Source organism: Microcaecilia unicolor, chromosome 3, assembly GCF_901765095.1.
Source record: "Microcaecilia unicolor chromosome 3, aMicUni1.1, whole genome shotgun sequence".
Classification (NCBI taxonomy): Eukaryota; Metazoa; Chordata; class Amphibia; order Gymnophiona; family Siphonopidae; genus Microcaecilia; species Microcaecilia unicolor.
This window is the reverse complement of record NC_044033.1, coordinates 246,516,531-246,536,853: the sequence shown is the minus strand read 5'-3', so window position 1 is coordinate 246,536,853 and position 20,323 is coordinate 246,516,531. Positions and strand designations below refer to the sequence as shown.

At 47.0% G+C, this 20,323-nt stretch overlaps 1 protein-coding gene across 5 annotated transcripts in view; it reads left to right on the top strand.

Annotated features, from left to right (window-relative positions):
- LOC115466416 (zinc finger protein 84-like) overlaps nucleotides 1–20,323 on the top strand; it is a 65,714-nt gene that overhangs the window by 29,940 nt on the left and 15,451 nt on the right. The window contains exon 6 of one of the 5 annotated variants that reach the window (XM_030197628.1): nucleotides 6,479–6,641. The exons of the other annotated variants lie outside the window; for them this stretch is intronic. Within the exon in view, the coding sequence (XP_030053488.1) occupies nucleotides 6,479–6,543 (65 nt within the window). The 3' untranslated portion in view covers nucleotides 6,544–6,641. Of the gene's footprint in view, nucleotides 1–6,478; nucleotides 6,642–20,323 lie in introns of those variants that run through there. 5 annotated transcript variants of the gene reach the window in all.

Below are 20,323 nucleotides of genomic sequence, written 5' to 3'. Positions count from 1 at the left end.
GTACCAAAGAAAGGAGGTTCTGTCCGGCCTATCCTCGACCTCAAAGGAGTCAATCGGGCCTTGTAAGTTCGGCACCTCCAGATGGAGACCCTTCGCTCTGTTATAGCGGCAGTGCAGGCAGGGGAGTTCCTGGCATCCTTGGACATCAAGGAAGCTTACTTGCATATTCCCATCTGGCCTCCTCATCAATGCTTTCTGCGTTTTGCAGTTCTGAGCCGACACTTCCAGTTCAGAACCCTCCCGTTCGGGTTGGCTACTGCTCTGCGGACCTTCTCCAAAGTAATGGTGGTCATCGCGGCCTTCCTTCACAAGAAAGGAGTACAAGTCCATCCTTATCTGGATGACTGGTTGATCCGAGCCCCCTCTTATGCAGAGTGCGGCAGAGCTTCAGACCGGGTGATTGCTCTTTTGAGCTCCCTGGGGTGGATCATCAACTGGGAGGAAAGCCAGCTGCGCCCGACTCAGTCCCTGGAGTATCTGGGAGTTCGATTCGACTCCCAAGTGGGCAGAGTGTTCCTGCCAGACAATCGGATTGTCAAGCTTCAGACTCATGTGGACAAGTTCCTAGCAGCCTCTCCTCTTCGGGCTTGGGACTATGTGCAGCTGTTGGGCTCTATGACGGCCACGATGGAAGTAGTGCCCTGGGCCAGGGCCCATATGAGACCTATACAGCTCTCTCTGCTGCAGCGATGTACTCCAGCTTCGGAGGATTATGCTGTGCACCTTCCCTTGGATCCGGCGGTGCGCAAGGCGCGAGCTGGTGACTGAGGCCAGACAAGCTGTCCGCAGGAATGCCTCTTATGACCCCGGAGTGGGTTGTCGTCTCGACGGACGCCTCTTTGACGGGCTGGGGAGCCCACTACTTGGGAAGGACAGCGCAGGGGCTCTGGTCCCCTGCAGAGGCAAAGTGGTCTATCAGCCTCCTAGAACTCAGAGCCATTCGGTTGGCGCCTTTGGAGTTTCTCCCGGTCCTGGCGCTGAAGCCAGTACAGGTCCGGTCGGACGATGCCACGGCTGTGGCCTATGTCAATCGCCAGGGAGGTACCATGAGCGCCCCTCTAGCCAAGGAGGCCATGAAGCTATGCCTGTGGGCGGAAGCAAACCTGGAACAGCTGTCGGCGGCCCACATTGCGGGAGTCATGAATACTGCGCAGGCCTTCTTGGACATCACGAGCGCTGGGGCCAGCCGAGCCTAGATCTGATTGCGTCATCAGCCAATTGCCAAGTGCCGTGCTTATTCAGCAGAGGACGGGACCCTCGATCTCTGGGAGTAGATGCTCTTCTCCAACAGTGACCGACACAGGAGCTTCTCTATGTGTTCCCGCCTTGGCCCATGTTGGGCAGGGTGCTAGGCCGGGTGGCAAAGCATCCGGGCCAGATAATCCTGGTGAGTCCGGATTGGCCCAGACGTCCCTAGTATGCAGACTTGATCAGCTCTCAGTGGACGGCCCTCTGCAGCTGCCAGCGGAGCGGGGCCTGTTGCATCAGGGTTCCGTGGTAATGGAGGATCCCTCCACCTTTGGTCCTCCGGCCTGGCTATTGAGCGGCAGCGTCTGAGGAAGAAGGGCTTCTCAGACAAGGTCATCGCCACTATGCTGAGAGCGAGGAAGCGCTCTACTTCTACTGCTTACGCCAGGGTTTGGCGTACCTTTGCATCGTGGTGTGAGGCAGGCTCACTTTCTCCCTTCACTGCTCCAATTTCTTCCTACCTCTCCCTCCGCACCTTTAGTGTTCACTCTGGTGGATCCTCTTCTACTTCTATCCCTCTGCCTGTCGGCGTACCTCAGGGTTCTGTTCTTGGTCCCCTCCTCTTTTCTATCTACACTTCTTCCCTTTGTTCATTAATCTCATCCCATGGCTTTTCCTACCATCTCTATGCTGATGACTCGCAAATCTACCTTTCTACCCCTGATATCTCACCTTGCATCCAAACCAAAGTTTCAGCGTGCTTGTCTGACATTGCTGTCTGGATGTCTCAACGCCACCTGAAATTAAATATGACCAAAACCGAGCTTCTCATTTCCCCCCCCCCCCCCCCCCCCCCCCCCCGTTTCTATTTCTGTTGATGGCTCTCTCATTCTCCCTGTCTCCTCAGCTCGAAACCTTGGGGTCATCTTTGACTCTTCTCTCTCCTTCTCTGCTCATATCCAGCAGATTGCCAAGACCTGTCGTTTCTTTCTTTACAACATCCGTAAAATCCGCCCCTTTCTTTCCGAGCACTCTACCAAAACCCTCATCCACACCCTTGTCACCTCTCGTTTAGACTACTGCAATCTGCTTCTTGCTGGCCTCCCACTTAGTCACCTCTCCCCTCTCCAGTCGGTTCAAAACTCTGCTGCCCGTCTCATCTTCCGCCAGGGTCGCTTTACTCATACTACCCCTCTCCTCAAGACCCTTCACTGGCTCCCTATCCGTTTTCGCATCCTGTTCAAACTTCTTCTACTAACCTATATATGTATTCACTCTGCTGCTCCCCAGTATCTCTCCACACTCGTCCTTCCCTACACCCCTTCCCGTGCACTCCGCTCCATGGATAAATCCTTCTTATCTGTTCCCTTCTCCACTACTGCCAACTCCAGACTTCGCGCCTTCTGTCTCGCTGCACCCTACGCCTGGAATAAACTTCCTGAGCCCCTACGTCTTGCCCCATCCTTGGCCACCTTTAATCTAGACTGAAAGCCCACCTCTTTAACATTGCTTTTGACTCGTAACCACTTGTAACCACTCGCCTCCACCTACCCGCCTCTCTTCCTTCCCGTTCACATTTATTGATTTGATTTGCTTACTTTATTTATTTTTTGTCTATTAGATTGTAAGCTCTTTGAGCAGGGACTGTCTTTCTTCTATGTTTGTGCAGCACTGCATACGCCTTGTAGCGCTATAGAAATGCTAAATAGTAGCAGTAGTAGTATTGGCGTTTCTGCAAGAAGGTCTGGAAAAAGGCCTGTCGCTCAGTTCCCTTAAGGTCCAGGTAGCGGCTCTTGCTTGCATCAGGGGTCACCTGAAGGGTGCTTCCCTCGCCTCGCAGCCAGAGGTGGTATGCTTTCTCAAGGGAGTTAATTACCTGCGCCCTCCTCTGCACCCAGTGGTATCTGCGTGGAATCTCAATCTGGTGCTAAGAGCCTTGCAGAAGCCGCCTTGTGAACCCTTGTCGAGGGCATCTCTGAAAGATCTGACATTGAAAGCAGTCTTTTTGGTGGCTATCACTTCAGCCAGAAGAGTTTCCGAGCTCCAGGCGCTATCATGTCGGGAGCCCTTTCTGCAGTTCACTGAGGCAGGAGTGTCTATTCGCACAGTGCCTTCCTTCATGCCCAACATTGTTTCTTGCTTCCATGTGAATCAGCAGCTCTGTCTACCCTCCTTTCGTAGGGAGGACTACCAAGAGGAGTACTCTGCTCTCAAATATCTAGATGTGAGACGAGTCATCATCAGATACTTGGAAGTGACCAATGATCCCGGAAGTCGGATCATCTGTTTGTGCTGTTCGCAGGTCCGGGTCTGCAGGCTGCCAAGCCTACAGTGGCACGATGGGTCAAGGAAACCATTGCAGCGGCTTATGTGGCCGCGGGGAAGGTGCCGCCTATCCAGCTGAAGGCTCACTCCACTAGAGCACAGGCAGCCTCGATGGCAGAGGCCAGGTCCGTCTCCTTGGAAGAGATTTGTAGGCGGCAACTTGGGCATCGGCTCATACCTTCTCCAGACATTACCACTTGACTGTGGCTGCTCGGGCGGAGGCCCGGTTTGGAGCTTCAGTGTTGAGGTCAGGGATTTCTATGTCCCGCCCTGGGTGAGTACTGCTTCGGTACATCCCACCAGTCTATGGATTGATCGCATGATGATATGGAAGGTAAAATTATGTATCATACCTGATAATTTTCTTTCCATTAATCATAGCTGATCAATCCATAGCCCCTCCCAGATATCTGTACTGTTTATATTCTGGTTGCATTTCAGGTTCAAGTTTAGTCTTCAGTTCCTGTTCAGGAGGACTTCGTGTTCAAGTTTTTTCAATTGGATTCTTCAGGAGTTGAGATGATTTTGTGTTACAGTGAGCTGCTGCATTCCTCTCCCTTCCGTTTTACGGGGCTGGATTGAGACCTAAATTCTGCCGGCGCTCCCTCCCGCTTCGTGCAGCTGTAGGGCAGCTTTGTACCCCTCCCGCTTCGGCGGTGTTAGGGTCAGTCAGCTCCTCCCGCGGTTGCGGTTGCAGGATAAGCCAGATCCCCCCGCATCGGCGGGTGTGGTGTCCCTCCCCCGCTCCGCGGGGATGAGCTGGATGGATTCCCCTCCCCCACTTGTGAGGGGATGAGCTGGGTTGATTCGCCTCCCCCATTTCGGCGGTGGTGAGCTGGGCAGATTGTCCCTTTGTGGGTGTAATTCTCTAAGTGCTGAGTCCTGCAGATGGAGCTTTGATATCAACATACTGAGGAGTTTCCGGCAGCACATGACCACATATAGGGAGGCAAAAGGATTACTCTCTATCTCCACCTGCTGGTAGATGGACACAACCCACCAGTCTATGGATTGATCGGCTATGATTAATGGAAAGAAAATTATCAGGTATGATACATAATTTTACCATATACTGTAAGCACGCACCTCCATATTTTGTGAAATCGCAACTCTGCCTCTGCTCCACTCCTGGAGATCCCCTCAACGCAGGCTTTATGAACATAGGCACACGCTTCATTCCTGTGCTTTTTACTTGTGCGTGTGTGACCACACAGGTTTACATATGGAAAAAGTTTCATAAAATGATCCAAACAGGAAAAGAAATCCACGGGCAAAACACACGCAAAGGAGAGAAAGAGTGGTGAAGCAAAAAGAACCTTCTAGTCGAAGTGTAGAGCAGAAAGAGTTTTAATTTAGCACCACATTGTAACAATGACCCGACATGGTGGGGAAAAGCACTGTCGGCTTCAGGGGTCACAACCAACTGTAGATTCAATGTACTGCAACTCAGAAGTAATGCAGAACAAAACACTCGGTCGTAATGATGATATGATCTTGAAAATAGAGGTGCTTTGAGAAAGAATCTCTAACAGACGCTGCTCATGGTGACACAAAATTACCCATCACGTAAAGATCACAGGGGGATAATTAAGCACACTAATGCAAGCTTAGTTTCCCTGAGTGGACACTAGTGGCTTTCGGACTGATAGTATGCACATAGTAAATGACAGCAGATGAAGACCAGTATGGAGAATCAAGGTGAAGGCTGGTGAAAGGGGCATGAGAGAAACTGGGTGAAGGTTGGGTAGGAGGGCATGTGAGAAAGAAACAGAGGGTGAGAAATGAATGTGTTCAATAGGGAAGAGCCAGTATGAAAGGGCGAGAGAAATTTGCAGAATGCATGCTTTACTACATCAGAAGAAAGTTTTATTAATACGTATTACAGATAGATAGATGGTAACTTTCTTGACAAGTTGTAATCTTTATCAATAGAAGGCTTCCAATGCATAAGCAGGGTAGTTTGGGTGCCAGGGGAGCAACAGATTGCAGACACTTGGTTACTGTCCATCTTCTAGGTATCCTTTTGGTCTAGAGGAAACTCTGTTCTTTTATTGGATTCTTGATAAATTCTGTCAGCCTAAGAATTAGATGAGGATGGCATACTGTAGGGGTGATACACGGATTGAGAAAATTGTAGTTTTCACTAGTTACCTGTGAGGCTTCAAATTTGGTTTGAGTTCATGTTTCATATTTAGTTATGTCACCCACAGTTTTAATCTTGAATGGATAGTTTTGATTTTTGCATTACAAACCTTCATACACATTATGCTCATCTTGGCAGGAATTATTCTGTCTTCCATTAGGTGTGGAGGCCTTAAAGGTTAGAACTTTCCCCCATGCTTATTCAGTGCACAGGGCTGGTATATACTCGGTGCCTCCATTGCGAGAAGGTTTTTAGAAAGAAGTTAGACTTTCCTCTTTGAATGGGCTTTAGATAATATTTACACTGTTGATCAATGTCTCTGTCCAGCGGCTGTTTAAGGGATACATTTTGCTATCTCATGGTTCGTATATTTATTTCAATATTTAGCCCATCTTTCCAAAATATGCTCAGGGCAGGTTACAAAGAAAACGTACTTAAGCATTAAAACATTAATAAACTTAAAATAAAAAAAAGTTAAGCATTAAAACTCTCAAATAAATAAATAACATATGTTATGATAGTGCTTAATATTTTGTTTTATGTTATTGATGTATTAGGATTTATTTACTGCCTTTTGAAAGAATTCATTGTTTACTTATGTGTTTTGTCTCTAATTTATAAATGTTTTTTTAATCGTATGTTTTATTGTAATTTGGTAATTGTATGAAAGGTGAGACATACATAAATCTGATTGAAACTTGACTCTACTGCAAGACTGAAACTCATGAGTGTGTTCTCTTGAAGTCTGACTTTTTTTTTTGCTCAGTTTATGCTGTGATTGCTGAAAATGATTTCCATTGCTTTTCCCAAATTCCCGAATAGATGGTGACCTCTGTGTGGTAGCAGAATGGAGACTGATGCTGAAAGACCTCTCGGAATGCAGTTAACCAAAGCAGCTGTGGAGCTCGATCAGAATGATCCCAGTCAACGAGGTGTGTGTGAAGGACAATCCAGGTCCAAAAGGAAACAAATCAACCCTTCTAGAAAGGCCTTGGATAAATTCTCAGACTGTCAGAGTACTTCGGGCAAACCTGTCGATCCTGCAGTCAATCCAAGGACCCACAATGAAAATGTGGGCAAGCACCATGAAAATGCCGAAAATCCAAAGACTTCCAGAGCTCCTAAAGGGAGAGCACGGCTTTATAAATGTGAACAATGTGAGAAAACCTTGACTAAACAATCGAGTCTCATTACGCACTTGAGAACCCATACAGGGGAGCGACCGTATAAATGTACCGAATGTGGCAAGAGCTTAGTGAAAAGTCCAACTACCTGAAGCATCACAGGACTCACACTGGGGAGAGACCCTACAAGTGCATTGAATGTGAGAAGAGCTTCAACCAGTCCTCCCATTTAGTTAGGCATCAACGGACCCACACGGGGGAGCGGCCGTACAAATGTCCAGAATGCGAGAATGTTTCAGTGACTCGGCAAACCTTGTGACCCATCAAAGACCCACATGAGCAAAAAATGATCAGAAACAGTCTGTACCCATACTATTCGTTACATGATCTGAAGAGCAGGCCTGGGACTTATAGCAGCACGGGCTACGTGGAAGTTTGCTACAGTTCCTCATATCATCAGAAGACTCTACTGTTGACATTTCAGAGCAAAAGAACAGTGGCTTTTGTAGATGTCTATTACAGGAATTGGAATGTGCCTTTATGAACACAGGACTGTCCAGTAGGTATCGTCTGCAGATCTAGTGTAGGTAATGTTGGCCGATCAGTACCTGGCACACGAGATTCTGAAGAAAAGAGCGCCAAGATGCAAGATTGGCTTACAATAGTACACAATTGGAGAACGACTTAAGAAAAAGAATTTCCTTTGTTTGGAAACAGGGTAATGGATATATACAGATCCTTCAGTACAGTGCTGGAATTGGTTTATCATCTCTAGTTGCTGGATCTCCTCCAACAAGGGCCAACAAAGTACAAGGTGACCCAGGTCATCTATTAGAATCTTTTTAGGGTATAACATTCTGGCTGCAGATACTTATTAGGACCATGGTACATGGTTGTATGGGACTCAATGCATAAAATAATCTAGTACCAGAAACCCAGATGACATAGTTAAGGAGAAACAGCCATGAAGGACTTTGAAATATCGATTCCAGTGAGAGGCAGATACAAGAATAGTCCTAATTTTCGTAGCTGCCATGAGGCTGCCCAACCTCTTCTTTCTCTCTCCCCCCCATGTCAAGGCTGTGGAGTGTGACAGGAAAGGCTTAGACATAGTGTAGGTATGACTTGTTGCAGTAAATGTCAGACTTGGAGTATGATTTCCCGTATACCAAGATCATAAATATGAAATTAAAATATGCCATTCTCCATGTAAATAGCATCCATGATGGTGGCAGCCTCGCTATCCTGAAGAGCATTCTCTGCCCACTACTGTAGTGCAAAGAAGAAAATATTTTTTTGGAGGGGGGGAGGGAGGGATCTGTGCTGTAGCACAAGGCACCCCAAGAAATGAGGATTTTGATTGCAGAGTTTGGGAGCAGAGTTATGTCATGTCTTTCAAGCATCATATGTTTCTGATATACCTCCAATCAAAAAAATTATATATGAAGTTGTTTACAATGTATAACTAAACTGTAGACAAGGGGACATGAATAATCGGGACACAGACAGGCATAATAGGAGTCCTAGATTACAGAATTGGATTTCATTTGTTCTTAACATAGTGGATGAGGGGGGAAAGGTTTCTGCTTTTTATTTGTGGGACAAGTGGTTAAAAATGGATTGACCAACTGTGAGCTATTCAATAATACAAAAATTACTTACAAATTATGCACTCTTTTTTTTTTTTTTGTCTACTGTGCCCCGATGCCATCCACAAATTTTGAGAAGTGATCAGTAGGTTTCAAATTACGTCAACGCCAGCAACTGCCATGTAGAAAATTGTGAAAAGAAGTGGTCAAAACCAGTCTTTACATTTTTAACCCAAGTTGATTTGAACGTTTTCTGCTACTTTGTCATCAGTCTGTGACGAGGTGCTTTCCCACTGGTGCCTTGAATGCAACTTTTCTTCGTTACGTGGTTGTGTTTGTAGCATTTGGGCTCCAAAAAAAATCAACTAGAACAACCAGCGAATAGGATAAAATGTAATCAATGAAATGAATGACACCATCCTTTGAAAAATTTCCACACATCGATGCACAGCCCCTGAAGAAGCCGTTACATTGAAACGGGTCTGGCCACCATCGGGTGTTAGCAAAGTGCTCAACTTTTTGTCATTACTAAATAGGTTAAACATACAGTCATTACTGAATGAGTAATAAGGGAACCTTTTCTTCTGTGAAAAATTAACAGTTTATAATTTAAATGCACTCAAGTACAATAAAATGTAACTCACCTTGAGCTACTACTGAAAAAGATGTGAGCAAAATCTAAATAAATAAAACAATATTCAGTATTAGTCTACCATAGTACTAAACACTACCAAAACTTTGCTTAAAAAGCCAGGTTTTCAAGGCTTTATGAAAAGTCATATACTTAGAAACATAGAAACACTAGTAAAAAAGGCCCGTTTCTGGCTGAAATGAAACGGGCGCTAGGAAGGTTTGTATGTTTGAGAGAGTGTCTGTGAGAGTGAGAATGTGCAAGTGTGTGTGTGTGTGACGAGAGTGGGTGTGAGTGTGTCTGTGAGAGAGCGTGTGTGTATGTGAGAATGAGTGTGTGCGAGTGCGTATGTGAGACAGTGAGTGTCCTTCCCTGTCCCCCCTGTCAGGTGTCAGGACTGGTGGGACTGTGGACAGTCATGAAGGCAGCCCCTACCAAAATAATGAAAGCAAGACCATTTGTATAATAATCACTGCATTCCAGAGAACAAAATGGAGCAAGTTCCCACATGCTATCTTTTCCTTTCTGTATTCAGTAGCTGACAGGCTTGCTAGACTGACCTAAGTGGCTGCAGCTGCAATACACTGAAAAGAAAGCAAGGAAACTTATGAAACCTAGATACGGTCGTCCCCTTGCCTCTGACGCTCCTCCCTTCTATTTGACTTCCCTCTGATAGGTCCGTCATTCGGTGTGACGCTCCTCCCTTTTCCTGTTTCAGTTCCCTTTGATAGGTCAGAGCGGTGCAGCTGTGACACTCCTCCCTTCTCTGATAGGTCAGGGCGGGGCAGAGATGTAGTGTGCTTAAAAATGGTTACAGAGCTTCGAACATACGAACTGTTGAAGCCTCAGAGTGTGCTTTAGAATGTTGACGGTGCTTTTTATGTGCAGATGGGGCGTGGCCTACGGGGCAGATGGGCGTGGCTGAGACTGAGGGTGAGTAGTCCAAATAGCCTAGCTTACCAGGAGGACAGGAGTTCAGGACAGATGGAGTGAGCTTCAGAACGTCTGAGGGGGGATTTTATTTATATAGATGACGGCAGATAAAGGCCATATGACCCATCCAGTCTGCCCATCCTCTGTAACCCCTAATTATTCCTGTTCCTAAGCGATCCCACATGCTTATCCTATGCCTTTTTAAATTCTGGAACAGTCCTCGACTCCACCACCTCCACCGGGAGGCCATTCCATGCCTCCACCACCTTTTCTGTGAAATAATACTTCCTTAGGTTACTCCTAAGCCTGTTCCTTCTTAACTTTGTCGTATGCCCCCTCATTCCAGAGCTCTCCTTCATTTGAAAAAGGCTCTCTTCCTGTACATAAATGCGTTTGAGATATTTAAACGTTTCTATCATGTCTCCTCTCTCCCTGTGTATACATGTTGAGGTTCATAAGCCTGTCCTTATAATTTTTGCATTCAAGACCGCTTACTAATTTCGTAGCCGCCCTCTGGACCGACTCCATCCTGTTTATATCTTTCCTTAGGTGCGGTCTCCAGAACTGCATGCAGTACTCCAAATGAGGCCTCACCAGAGAGAGACTTATACAACGGCACTATCACCTCCTTTTTCCTGCTGGTCATGCCTCTCTTTATGCACCCAAGCATCCTTCTGGCTTTGGCCGTCGCTTTTTCTACCTGTTTGAAAGCTTTAAGGTCGTCAGACACAATCACCCCCAAGTCCCGCTCTTCCTTCGCACACTGAAGCACTTCACCCCCTGTACTGTACCAGTCCCTCAGAGTTTTGCGACCCAAGTGCATGACCCTGAATTTTTTGGGATTAAACCTTAGTTGCCAAATATTGGTCCATTCCTCTAGCTTCGCTAGGTCCTTCCTCATGTCATTCACACCCTCCAGGGTCCACCCTGTTGCACAGTTTAGTATCATCCGCAAAGAGACAAACCTTACCAGACACCCTTTCCGCAATATCGCTCACAAAGACATTAAAAAGAGCCGGCCCCAGGACCGATCCCTGCGGTACTCCACTGACGACATCCTTTTCTTCAGCGCAAGCTCCATTTACCACCACCCTCTGTCTCCTACCATTCAACCAATTTTTTTACCCAATCAATTACTCTAGGTCCCACACCGAGAGCACTCAATTTATTTATCAGTCACCTGTGCAGAACCGTGTCAAAGGCTTTGCTGAAATCCAAGTATACCACATCAAGCGCCCCTCCCACATCCAACTGATTGGTCACCCATTCGAAGAAGGGGGGGTGGAGATACCATCCAGGGGCAGATACATCAAAGTCCCAGAAAAGCACCAATCGCTTTACCGAGTTGGAAATAGCGAGGTATGCAGGGAGGGAAGCCAATTGGTCACTCGAGCATGCGCAGAACAGACAATCGCTAATGGGAAGGAAATGTCAATACCAGCAGCTCCTGACAACCCATAAAAATTTAATCATAAAGGTAAGCGATCCTTTCTGTGCATTGCTAGGAAAATGGTTGTGCATCACTCGGAATGCACATTTGAATAATGTGACAAAACAGTGGGTTTTAAGCCTGTAAAACTGCATTAATTATATCTTGAAGTGTTTGGCCAGCAGGTTGTGCATGTTTATGTTTAAAGCTGTTACAGAGACATGGCAGTTATTTCTTTAGTCTAACACAGATAAGTAAGAGAGATGTGGTAAAGGTGGTTAGCGGGGTTTAAAAAAGGTCTGGATGGCTTCCTAAAGGAAAAGTCCATAGAACATTATTAAATTGACTTGGGGAAAATCCACTGCTATTTCTGGGGATTTCGGGATCTTGCCAGGTATTTGTGACTTGGATTGGCCACTGTTGGAAACAGGATGCTGGGCTTGATGGACCTTTGGTCTTTCCCAGTGTGGCAATACTTATGTACTTAAGATGCAGTATACCTTTAGTATACCAGTCTGCCCATCCATGCCATCTACTATACCTTCCTCTCCCTTAGACATGCTATGTATTTGTCTCAAGCATTCTGGAATTCAGATACAGTCTTCATCGTTACAATGTCCACCAGGAGGCCATTCCACAAATTCACATCCTTTCCATGAAGTGTTTTCTCAGGTAACTTCTGAGTTTATCCCCTTTCGCCTTCATCCTCTGTCCCCCTCATTCTAGAGCTTCCTTTCAGTTGAAAGACTCACCTCCTCCTCCTCCCGCCTTTCTTCCAAAGTATACATATTGAGATCTTTAAGTCTAACTCTTTACACTTTTAGTAGCTGCCCTCTGGACCAACTCCATCCTGTTTATACTTTTTGAAGGTGCGGTCTCCAGAATTGTACACAATATTCTAAATGAGGCCTCACCAGAGTCTTATACAAGGTCATAATCACATTGTTTTCCTACTGGCCATTCCTCTCCCTATACACCCATGCATCCTTTTAGCTTTCACTGTCGCCTTGTCTACCAGATTGGCACCTTAAGATCATCACATATGATCACAGCCAAGTCTCGCTCCTCTTTCATGAATGACAGTTCAGCTCCTAAACTGTACCGCTCCCTTGGGTTTTTGCAGCCCAAATGCATGACCCTGCATTTTTTAGTATTACATCATAGCTGTTAAAATTCTGGACCATTCTTCAAGTTTTCCTAGGTCCCGCCACACTAGAGTTGCACGGGAATGGGGAATGCAGAAATCTTGCAGAACCTGCGGGATTCCCAGAAGTAGGGAAGAAGTTGCCACGGGGTTCCCGCAGGAGTGCGGTCAAAAGCTCTGGTGACTCTAGAATGAGGTTTGGAATGCACTGAGATAGGCCACTGGAGCACCAGAATGAGGCTTGGCACAAATGGAGAGAGACAGTTGGAGCACCAGAATGAGGCTTGGAATGCCAAGAACTGGAACACTCACTGGTTGAATAGTGAATACTACCAAAAATTTACCTATTTCTGGTAGGCTTCATCTCAAGCAGGATTGGCTGAGCCAGTCTCGGTTTTACCCCATTCCATGGAGGAAGATTGAGGTTTATTTGAAAAATCTTTGGTCCTTATATAGAAGGACGGAGGAGTAGCCTAGTGGTTAGTGCAGTGGACTTTGATCCTGGGGAACTGAGTTCAATTCCCACTGCAGCTCCTTGTGACTCTGGGCAAGTCACATAACCCTCCATTGCCCCTGGTACAAAATAAGTACCTGAATATATGTAAACTGCTTTGAATGTAGTTGCAAAAACCTCAGAAAGGCAGTATATCAAGTCCCATTTTGCTCCCCCTGCTAGGTGTCAGTGATGTCATCTTGAATCCTGTTTAAATCTTTGGTTGGAGCAGAGAAAGCGCCTGGTCAGGGCTTCAAGTGAAGGTGTAGCGTAATGGTTAGTGCAGCAGGCTTTGAGCCTGGCAATCTGGGTTCAATTCCCACTGCAGCTCCTTGTGACCTTGAGTACATAAGTATTGCCACACTGGGACAGACCAAGGGTCCATCAAGCCCAGTATCCTGTTTCCAACAGTGGCCAATCCAGGTCACAAATACCTGGCAAGATCCCAGAAAAGCTCAATACATTTTATGCTGCTTATCCAAGAAATAAGCAGTGGATTTTCCCAAGTCAATTTAATAATGGTCTATGGATTTTTCCTTTAAGAAGCCGTCCAGACCCTTTTTAAACCCCACTAAGCTAACTGCCTTTACCACATTCTCTGGCAATGAATTCGAGATTAATTACATGTTGAGTGAAGAAACATTTTCTATGATTTGTATTAAATTTACTGCTGTGTAGCTTTATCGCATGCCCCCTAGCCCTAGTATTTTTAGAAAGAGTAAACAAACGTTCCACGCCACTCATCATTTTATAGACCTCTATCATATCTCCCCTCAGCCGTCTCTTCTCCAAGCTGAAGAGCCCTAGACGCTTCAGCCTTTCCTCATAGGGAAGTCATCCCATCCCCTTTTATCATTTTTGTCGCCCTTCTTGGGCAAGTCACTTAACCCTCTATTGCCCCAGAGAATGTGAGCCCTCTAGGGACAGAGAAAGTACCTGCATATAATGTGTACAGTGCTGTGTACATCTAGTACCGCTATACAAATGATTAGTAGTAGTAGATTAGTAGTATTAAGGATGGGTGAAATTTCTTTCCCCTTGCAACTCTCTAACCCACACCATCAGAGGTGTCTACCCTGTTGCAGATTTTGGTATCATCAAAGAGGCAAACATTATTAAACAGCCCTTCAGTAATATTTACAAAAATGTTAAAAATAACTGCCCCAAGAACCAAATCTTGGTAACATCCTTTTCCTTGAAGTGAGCTCCATTTACCAATGCCATCTGTTGCTTTCCATTCAACCCGTTCCTAACCCAGTCAATCACTTTAGGACCCATACAGAGGGCACTTAGTTTATTATTAGTCATCTATGTGGAACTGTGTCAAAGGCTTTGTCAAAATCTAAATACACCACATCTAGCACTCTCCCTCAATCCATCCCTCTGGTCACCCAGGCAAAAGAAGTTAATCAGATTTGTCTGGCAAGACCTGCCTCTAATGAAACTAAGTTGCCTCGGGTCCTGTAATCTAGTAGATTCCAAATAAACTTTACTGTTCTATTTTAAAAGTGTTTCCATTAATTTACTTACCACAGAAGTCACACTAACTGGCCTATAGGCCCCAGCCTCTTCCTTATTTCCGCTATTGTGGAGGCCCACATCTGCCCTTCTCCAGGACCACTCCCAACTCTAGAGAGTCATTGAAAAGGTTAGTGAGTGAGCCACTAGAACTTCCCTAATCGGACGCTTATCACACACAGAGCCGACACTTGTGATCTGGGGGAAGGGGAGGTGTCTAGTTCCTGGTCTGTGCAGGGGAGAATCATAAACCCCTTTTCATAAAATCACAGCATCATCTCATTCCTACTGGATTCAGTAAACCAACACACAGGTAGACACTTCCAGTAAAAATTTTTATTTTAAAACCAATATTAATATAACTACAGAAGACAAACCCAGAGACCCCCTCGCATTGATGGAATTTTTTATCTGGTTTAAAGAACAAGTCATTAAATAATTTCAGTGTAAACATCTTCTCAAATATACTAGGCCAAGTGTCTTGGGGGGGGGGGGGGGCAAGAGATGTGCACTATCATGTGTCAAGACTTAAGACTTGTTAACTTAAAGTCTTAATATCTTGGAGTATAACCTTGGCACACCAGCGCACACCTGAAGTCTCTACTATTTTTCTGAAGTTTCCTTTATTGCATAAATACAGATAATTTACTCATAGTCAGATGTTCAGAGGTGTTGCCCCAGGGCACAGAGACTCCGTAATTCTGAGACCTGTATCAGTAGTTGGAGGTAGAAATCTGAGGAGAGGCAGCTTTATTGCAGAGGTGGGAAATAGCTGAACAGGCAGGAGTGGCTCAGAGCTGGGTGACTGGAGTGTGCGATATCTCATTAGGGAGATATTTTCAAGGTAAAAAAACAAGTTCATTCCAGGGAGTTTGAAGCAGGACAAGTGCTGGTCTGAAGCAAGATGGAGAATGCCTCATGGCGAGAGGGACAGGGAGGTCAAGAAGGCTCACACAGGTCCAGGGAGGAGGAGGTAAAGGCCAATGGGAACAGAGCTTGCCACCGGGTGGCAAGGGTGGTCCTAGAGGACGGCCCTCTCAGGACAGAGATAGTAAGAATGACCAGGAAATGATAGCAGGTAGACAAAGGAGCCAAGCTTGGCTGAGAAAGAGAGGAAGTCTAGGCAGCAGCACAACCAATAGTACAGTTCTTAAACAGATAGGAAAGTATGGCTGCATCGCCTGTGAACTACATTACGCACAATGCTCACGTATCTTTGTGGTGAGAACTGCAGCAATGAAAGTCCTTAGAAATGAGAATAACAGTAAAGGCCTTAACACATTTTAGGATCACATTATAAACTAGTACAAGGCTGTCAGAGGATCTAAGTTCAAATCTCATGTTCAGCCCTCAGCTCCCTGGGCTGGATGGGGCTAAGGATGAAATAGAGGTAGCCAGGGCGTAGCCAGACCTTGAGGTGGGAGGGGGCCAGAGCCCAAGGTGGGGGGGGCACATTTTGGTCCACCACTGTTAACATATCTTGGCTGGTAGGGTTCCCCAACCCCTGCCAGATGAAGCCTTCAGCCAGCGCTACCACATTGCCTGCATTTCTCTCTCTTCTCACATCTGGCACGCTTCTTTTAGTGAAAATGAGTATGCTGAATTTCACTAAAAGGAGTGCGCTGGACGTGAGGGGAAGAGCGAGCAATGCAGGCAATGCGTCAGCACTGGAGACCGGCGCTGGACAAAGGCTTCAGCGGCTGGGGTTGGGGTATATGGAGGGGTAGGGGTGGAGTAGAGCAAAGAAGGGAAGTAAATGGAAACCTCAATCTGTAGGTGATGTTTGAATTATGTTGTATATGTTTTGGTGCTACAGTTGAATAAAAATGATTGAAACATAACATATGCTAGAAAAAAGGCACAGCAAAAAAAGCTGCATTAAGAAACAAATGTAAACATCTTACTTCTATGCCAGCGGGGGGAGGGGGCAGTCCAATAAAGTGCTTTAAACTGAATTGCACAAAAGATTAATTAATAGAAAACAGGAATTATGAAAGGACTAGAGAATATAATGCCTCCATCATTGCATAATGCTCAGATAAGGGTAGCAAGGTTAGGGCTGTTCAGCTTGGAAAGGAGACAGCAGGGGGAGACTGCCCCAGTGAATTTCAGGGAAGGTTAACTACACGCAATTACTTCACATGGGGCTTCCTAACCACAGGCACCGTTTGCCTCTAGTTCAGCTGTGGTCACTAAAGATGTCTCTTCACCTCCTGCCTGTGACTCTGGCAGGGAAATCCCTCCGGTATCAGTTCCATTCTGAAGCAGGGGCATTGGGATCCCTTCACTCTGGGGAGGCCTCCCGTTGGATTTCTTTCTGATAAAGCAAATCAAAGCAGTGGCAGCAGCAAGTACCACACAGAGCACAGAAGCAGCAGCAGTTAAACACACCAAGTTGCCCACCAAGTTCTGTGGAATCTGGAAAGACAATGGAATAAAGTTAGGCCAAGACCCCAAACAGGAGATCTTTAAACCCTCCCTCTCCCAGTCATTGTGAGTCATTCATCAGTCAACCTCACCTTGCCCATCTGTGGATGCTGTGTACACCTTGGAGCACTATACAAATGATCTGTAGGAGGAGCAGTTACTGCACACAGCACTGGCAGCTCCCATCTCCCACCCTCCCAGGGGCTGTAAGGCAGCCTCCAGCGTACTCGGGCGGTCAGTCAGTCTGCCTGGGTGCTAGCAGCAAGAGAGTTCAAGGAGTAGGCGAGTGGCTGTTGGCTCTGCCGGTTCCCTGCCCCCTCTGACGTCAACTTCCTGTTCCAGCCACTCGTCTACTCTGTAAACCACCTTTCTTGGAGAACAGGGTATGCTCCGCCTGGGGGGTTGCTCCACCTCAGGTGCCATTTAAGCAGTGCTTTTTTTTTTGCCGGTACAGCGTACCGGCACCTTTTTCCTGAGGTCCCGCTCCCGTCCGATCCTGCTCCCGCGCTCCATTGAAATATTACCCGGTCACGATTCTCCTCTCTCCCCTGCCCTCCCTTCCATGTCCAACGATTCTCTCTCCCCTCCCCTGCATGTCCCCTCTCTCCCCTGCCCTCCCCTCTCCAAGTCGTGGCGAACCGGTCTGGAAGTGAAGGCAGCAGTGAGGCAGGCACGCAGCAGGCAAGTTCATCTTCATCTCCTCTCGCGTTGCTTCCCTCTCAGCGTTCCTTGAGGGCGGGACGCGCTGAGAGGGAAGCAACGTGAGAGGAGACAAAGATGAACCTGCCTGCTGAATGCATGCCTGCCTCACTGCTGCCTTCACTTCCAGACTGGTTCATCATGACTTGGAGAGGGGAGGGCAGGGGGGAGAGGACGGAGAATTGCTGGGCATGGATCAGGGGAGGGAGGCGATATGCTGGGTATGGAGGGCAGGGGAGGGGAGAGAGAATCGCTGGACATGGAGGGGAGGGCAGGGGGAGAGGAGACACGCTGGACATGGGCAGGGGAGAGAGAAGCGCTGGACAGGGAGGGGAGGGCAGGGGAGAGATTTGCTGGATATGGAAGGGGGGCAAGGGGAGAGGAGACATGCTGGACAGGGGAGAGAGGACGGGGAATTGCTGGGCATGGATGAGGGAAGGGCAGGGGAGGGAGGCAACATGCTGGGTATGGAGGGCAGGTGAGGAGAGAGAGAATCGCTGGACATGGAGGGGAGGGCAGGGGAGAGAGGACGGAGAATTGCTGGGCATGAATGAGGGGAGGAGGCACATGCTGGGTATGGAGGAGAGAGAATCGCTGGACATGGAGGGGAGGGCAAGGGAGAGAGGAGACTCGCTGAATATGGAGGGGAGGCGGGAGAGGAGACATGCTGGACAGGGGCGAGAGGACGGAGAATTGCTGGGCATGGATGAGGGGAGGCGACATGCTGGGTATGGAGGAGAGGGGAGAATCGCTGGACATGGAGGGGAGGGCAGGGGGGAGAGGAGACATGCTGGACATGGGCAGGGAGAGAGGAGAATCACTGGGCATGGGTGCTGGACATGGTGGATGGAGGAGAGGGCAGGGAGAGAAGAAATGCTGGACATGGATGGAGGGGGGGAAGAGTGAGGAAGGAGATGAGATGGGGGAAAAGGAGAAAAACTGCACATGGATGAAGAAAATAGGCAGAAGCTGGATCCACTGGACAGTCAAGTCTGCGGAGTAGGACCCAGCTTTTACTTACGGATGTAGGGCAAGAAATTAAGAAGAAAGGCGGAAAGTAAAGAAATAAATGGAAAGGAAGCCCTGGAAACAGAGTTAAGAGACAGATAGCAGAATCGGATACTGGGCCAGCATGATCAGAAAACAGTCACCAGACAACAAAGATAGAAAAAATCATTTTATTTTCATTTTAGTGTCTGGAATATGTCCAATTTGAGAATTTACATCTGCTGTTACAGGTCCAGTATCCCACTGGGGATACTGGACCTGTAACAGCTTACAGAAATTATTTATAATGAATAAAAATCACATTATTTTTTTTCTCCTATACTAGTATATTTTCAATGATGTCTGTTTATATGCGCCATGGCTGGTATAAGGGGTGGCTAACATGGGTGTGGCTATAATAGGGGTAGGGCTATATGTGGTGACCCCCGCCCACAATGAGTACAGCACCTTTTTTTCTACAAAAAAAGCACTGCATTTAAGGTAGCTACACTGTTGGAGGCAGCCACTCTTAACTGGACATAGTAAATGGCAAACGATAAAGACCAAATCTACCCAACCTGTCTGCGCGGCTAAGGAAATACCCCAGCTGCTTCTAAGTGATTGATCCTTATCATCATCTTCCTCTATGGGTCTCCTCCATCCTAAGCATATAAAAACCAATCTGTAATCCTACACCCACCCCGTCACAACACAAGCTCTAGATCATTTAAAAGGCTACAAACACTAGTGAGACTCAAGCCTGAACATCTGGCCTTCTAAGTTCCTGTGGTCTAAATTCTGCCACCACTGACTCAGTTGGTTTCAGGGAGCTGGAGACTGCTGGTTCCCAGTCAGCCATCCTGCTGTCTCCAGGTACTGCCGCCTCCTTTTGTCACTCCTTGTTTTCACCTTATCCCCTCCCCCTTTAATACCGAGTGAGTGAAGGACGAGGTTGTACTTCTGCCACTGCCACCTAACTGCGCTCAAATCCTGTCGCAGTTCTGTTTCCCCCCCCCCCCCATAGTTTCTCCTATTTCCCCTACTACACCCTGTCTACAGCTGCAGACAACAACCCTGTAAAGTTCTGGTGTCATAGGCAGAGCTGGTTTTACCTCTATACAAACTAGGCATTTGACTATAGTGCCAAATTTGGACCCCACATCTCTCTATTTTCCCCACAGGCTGCCCCTGCTCAAAGGCCACTCACTCAAGGCTGGAGGTGGATCGGTTCCTGTCTGAGGGTAGCTGCTGTTGGGTCCGTCTTCAAAAGGACCTGAAACAGGAAACAGTTTTAGCCGAGTTAGATCCGTCATATAAAATATTGAGTAGATGTCCAACAGGGTGAAATTCTTGGATAACATGATTACCAAACTGCAAATGAACCTGTGACCTAAAGGTGGGAACTCTGCACTGCAGCCCTTAATAAAGCTTAAGAGCAGGAAGTAAGTTTATGAGAACCTTTATACTGCTGCACCAGGACAGCAATCCGAAGCAGATTACAATAAACTGTCCATCAGCCCAACAACCACCCATCCCACCAAGTGGTGTAGGTACATGGGGCCACGGGGGTCTGCCCCCTCCCAAAAAAAAAATTTTCCTCTGGGCCCCTGGTTTTGCTGGCAAGGATCCCCAACCCCGCTAACTGAAGCCTTCTCCAGGACTGGTCTCCGGCGCCCCATTGCCTGCCCTGCTC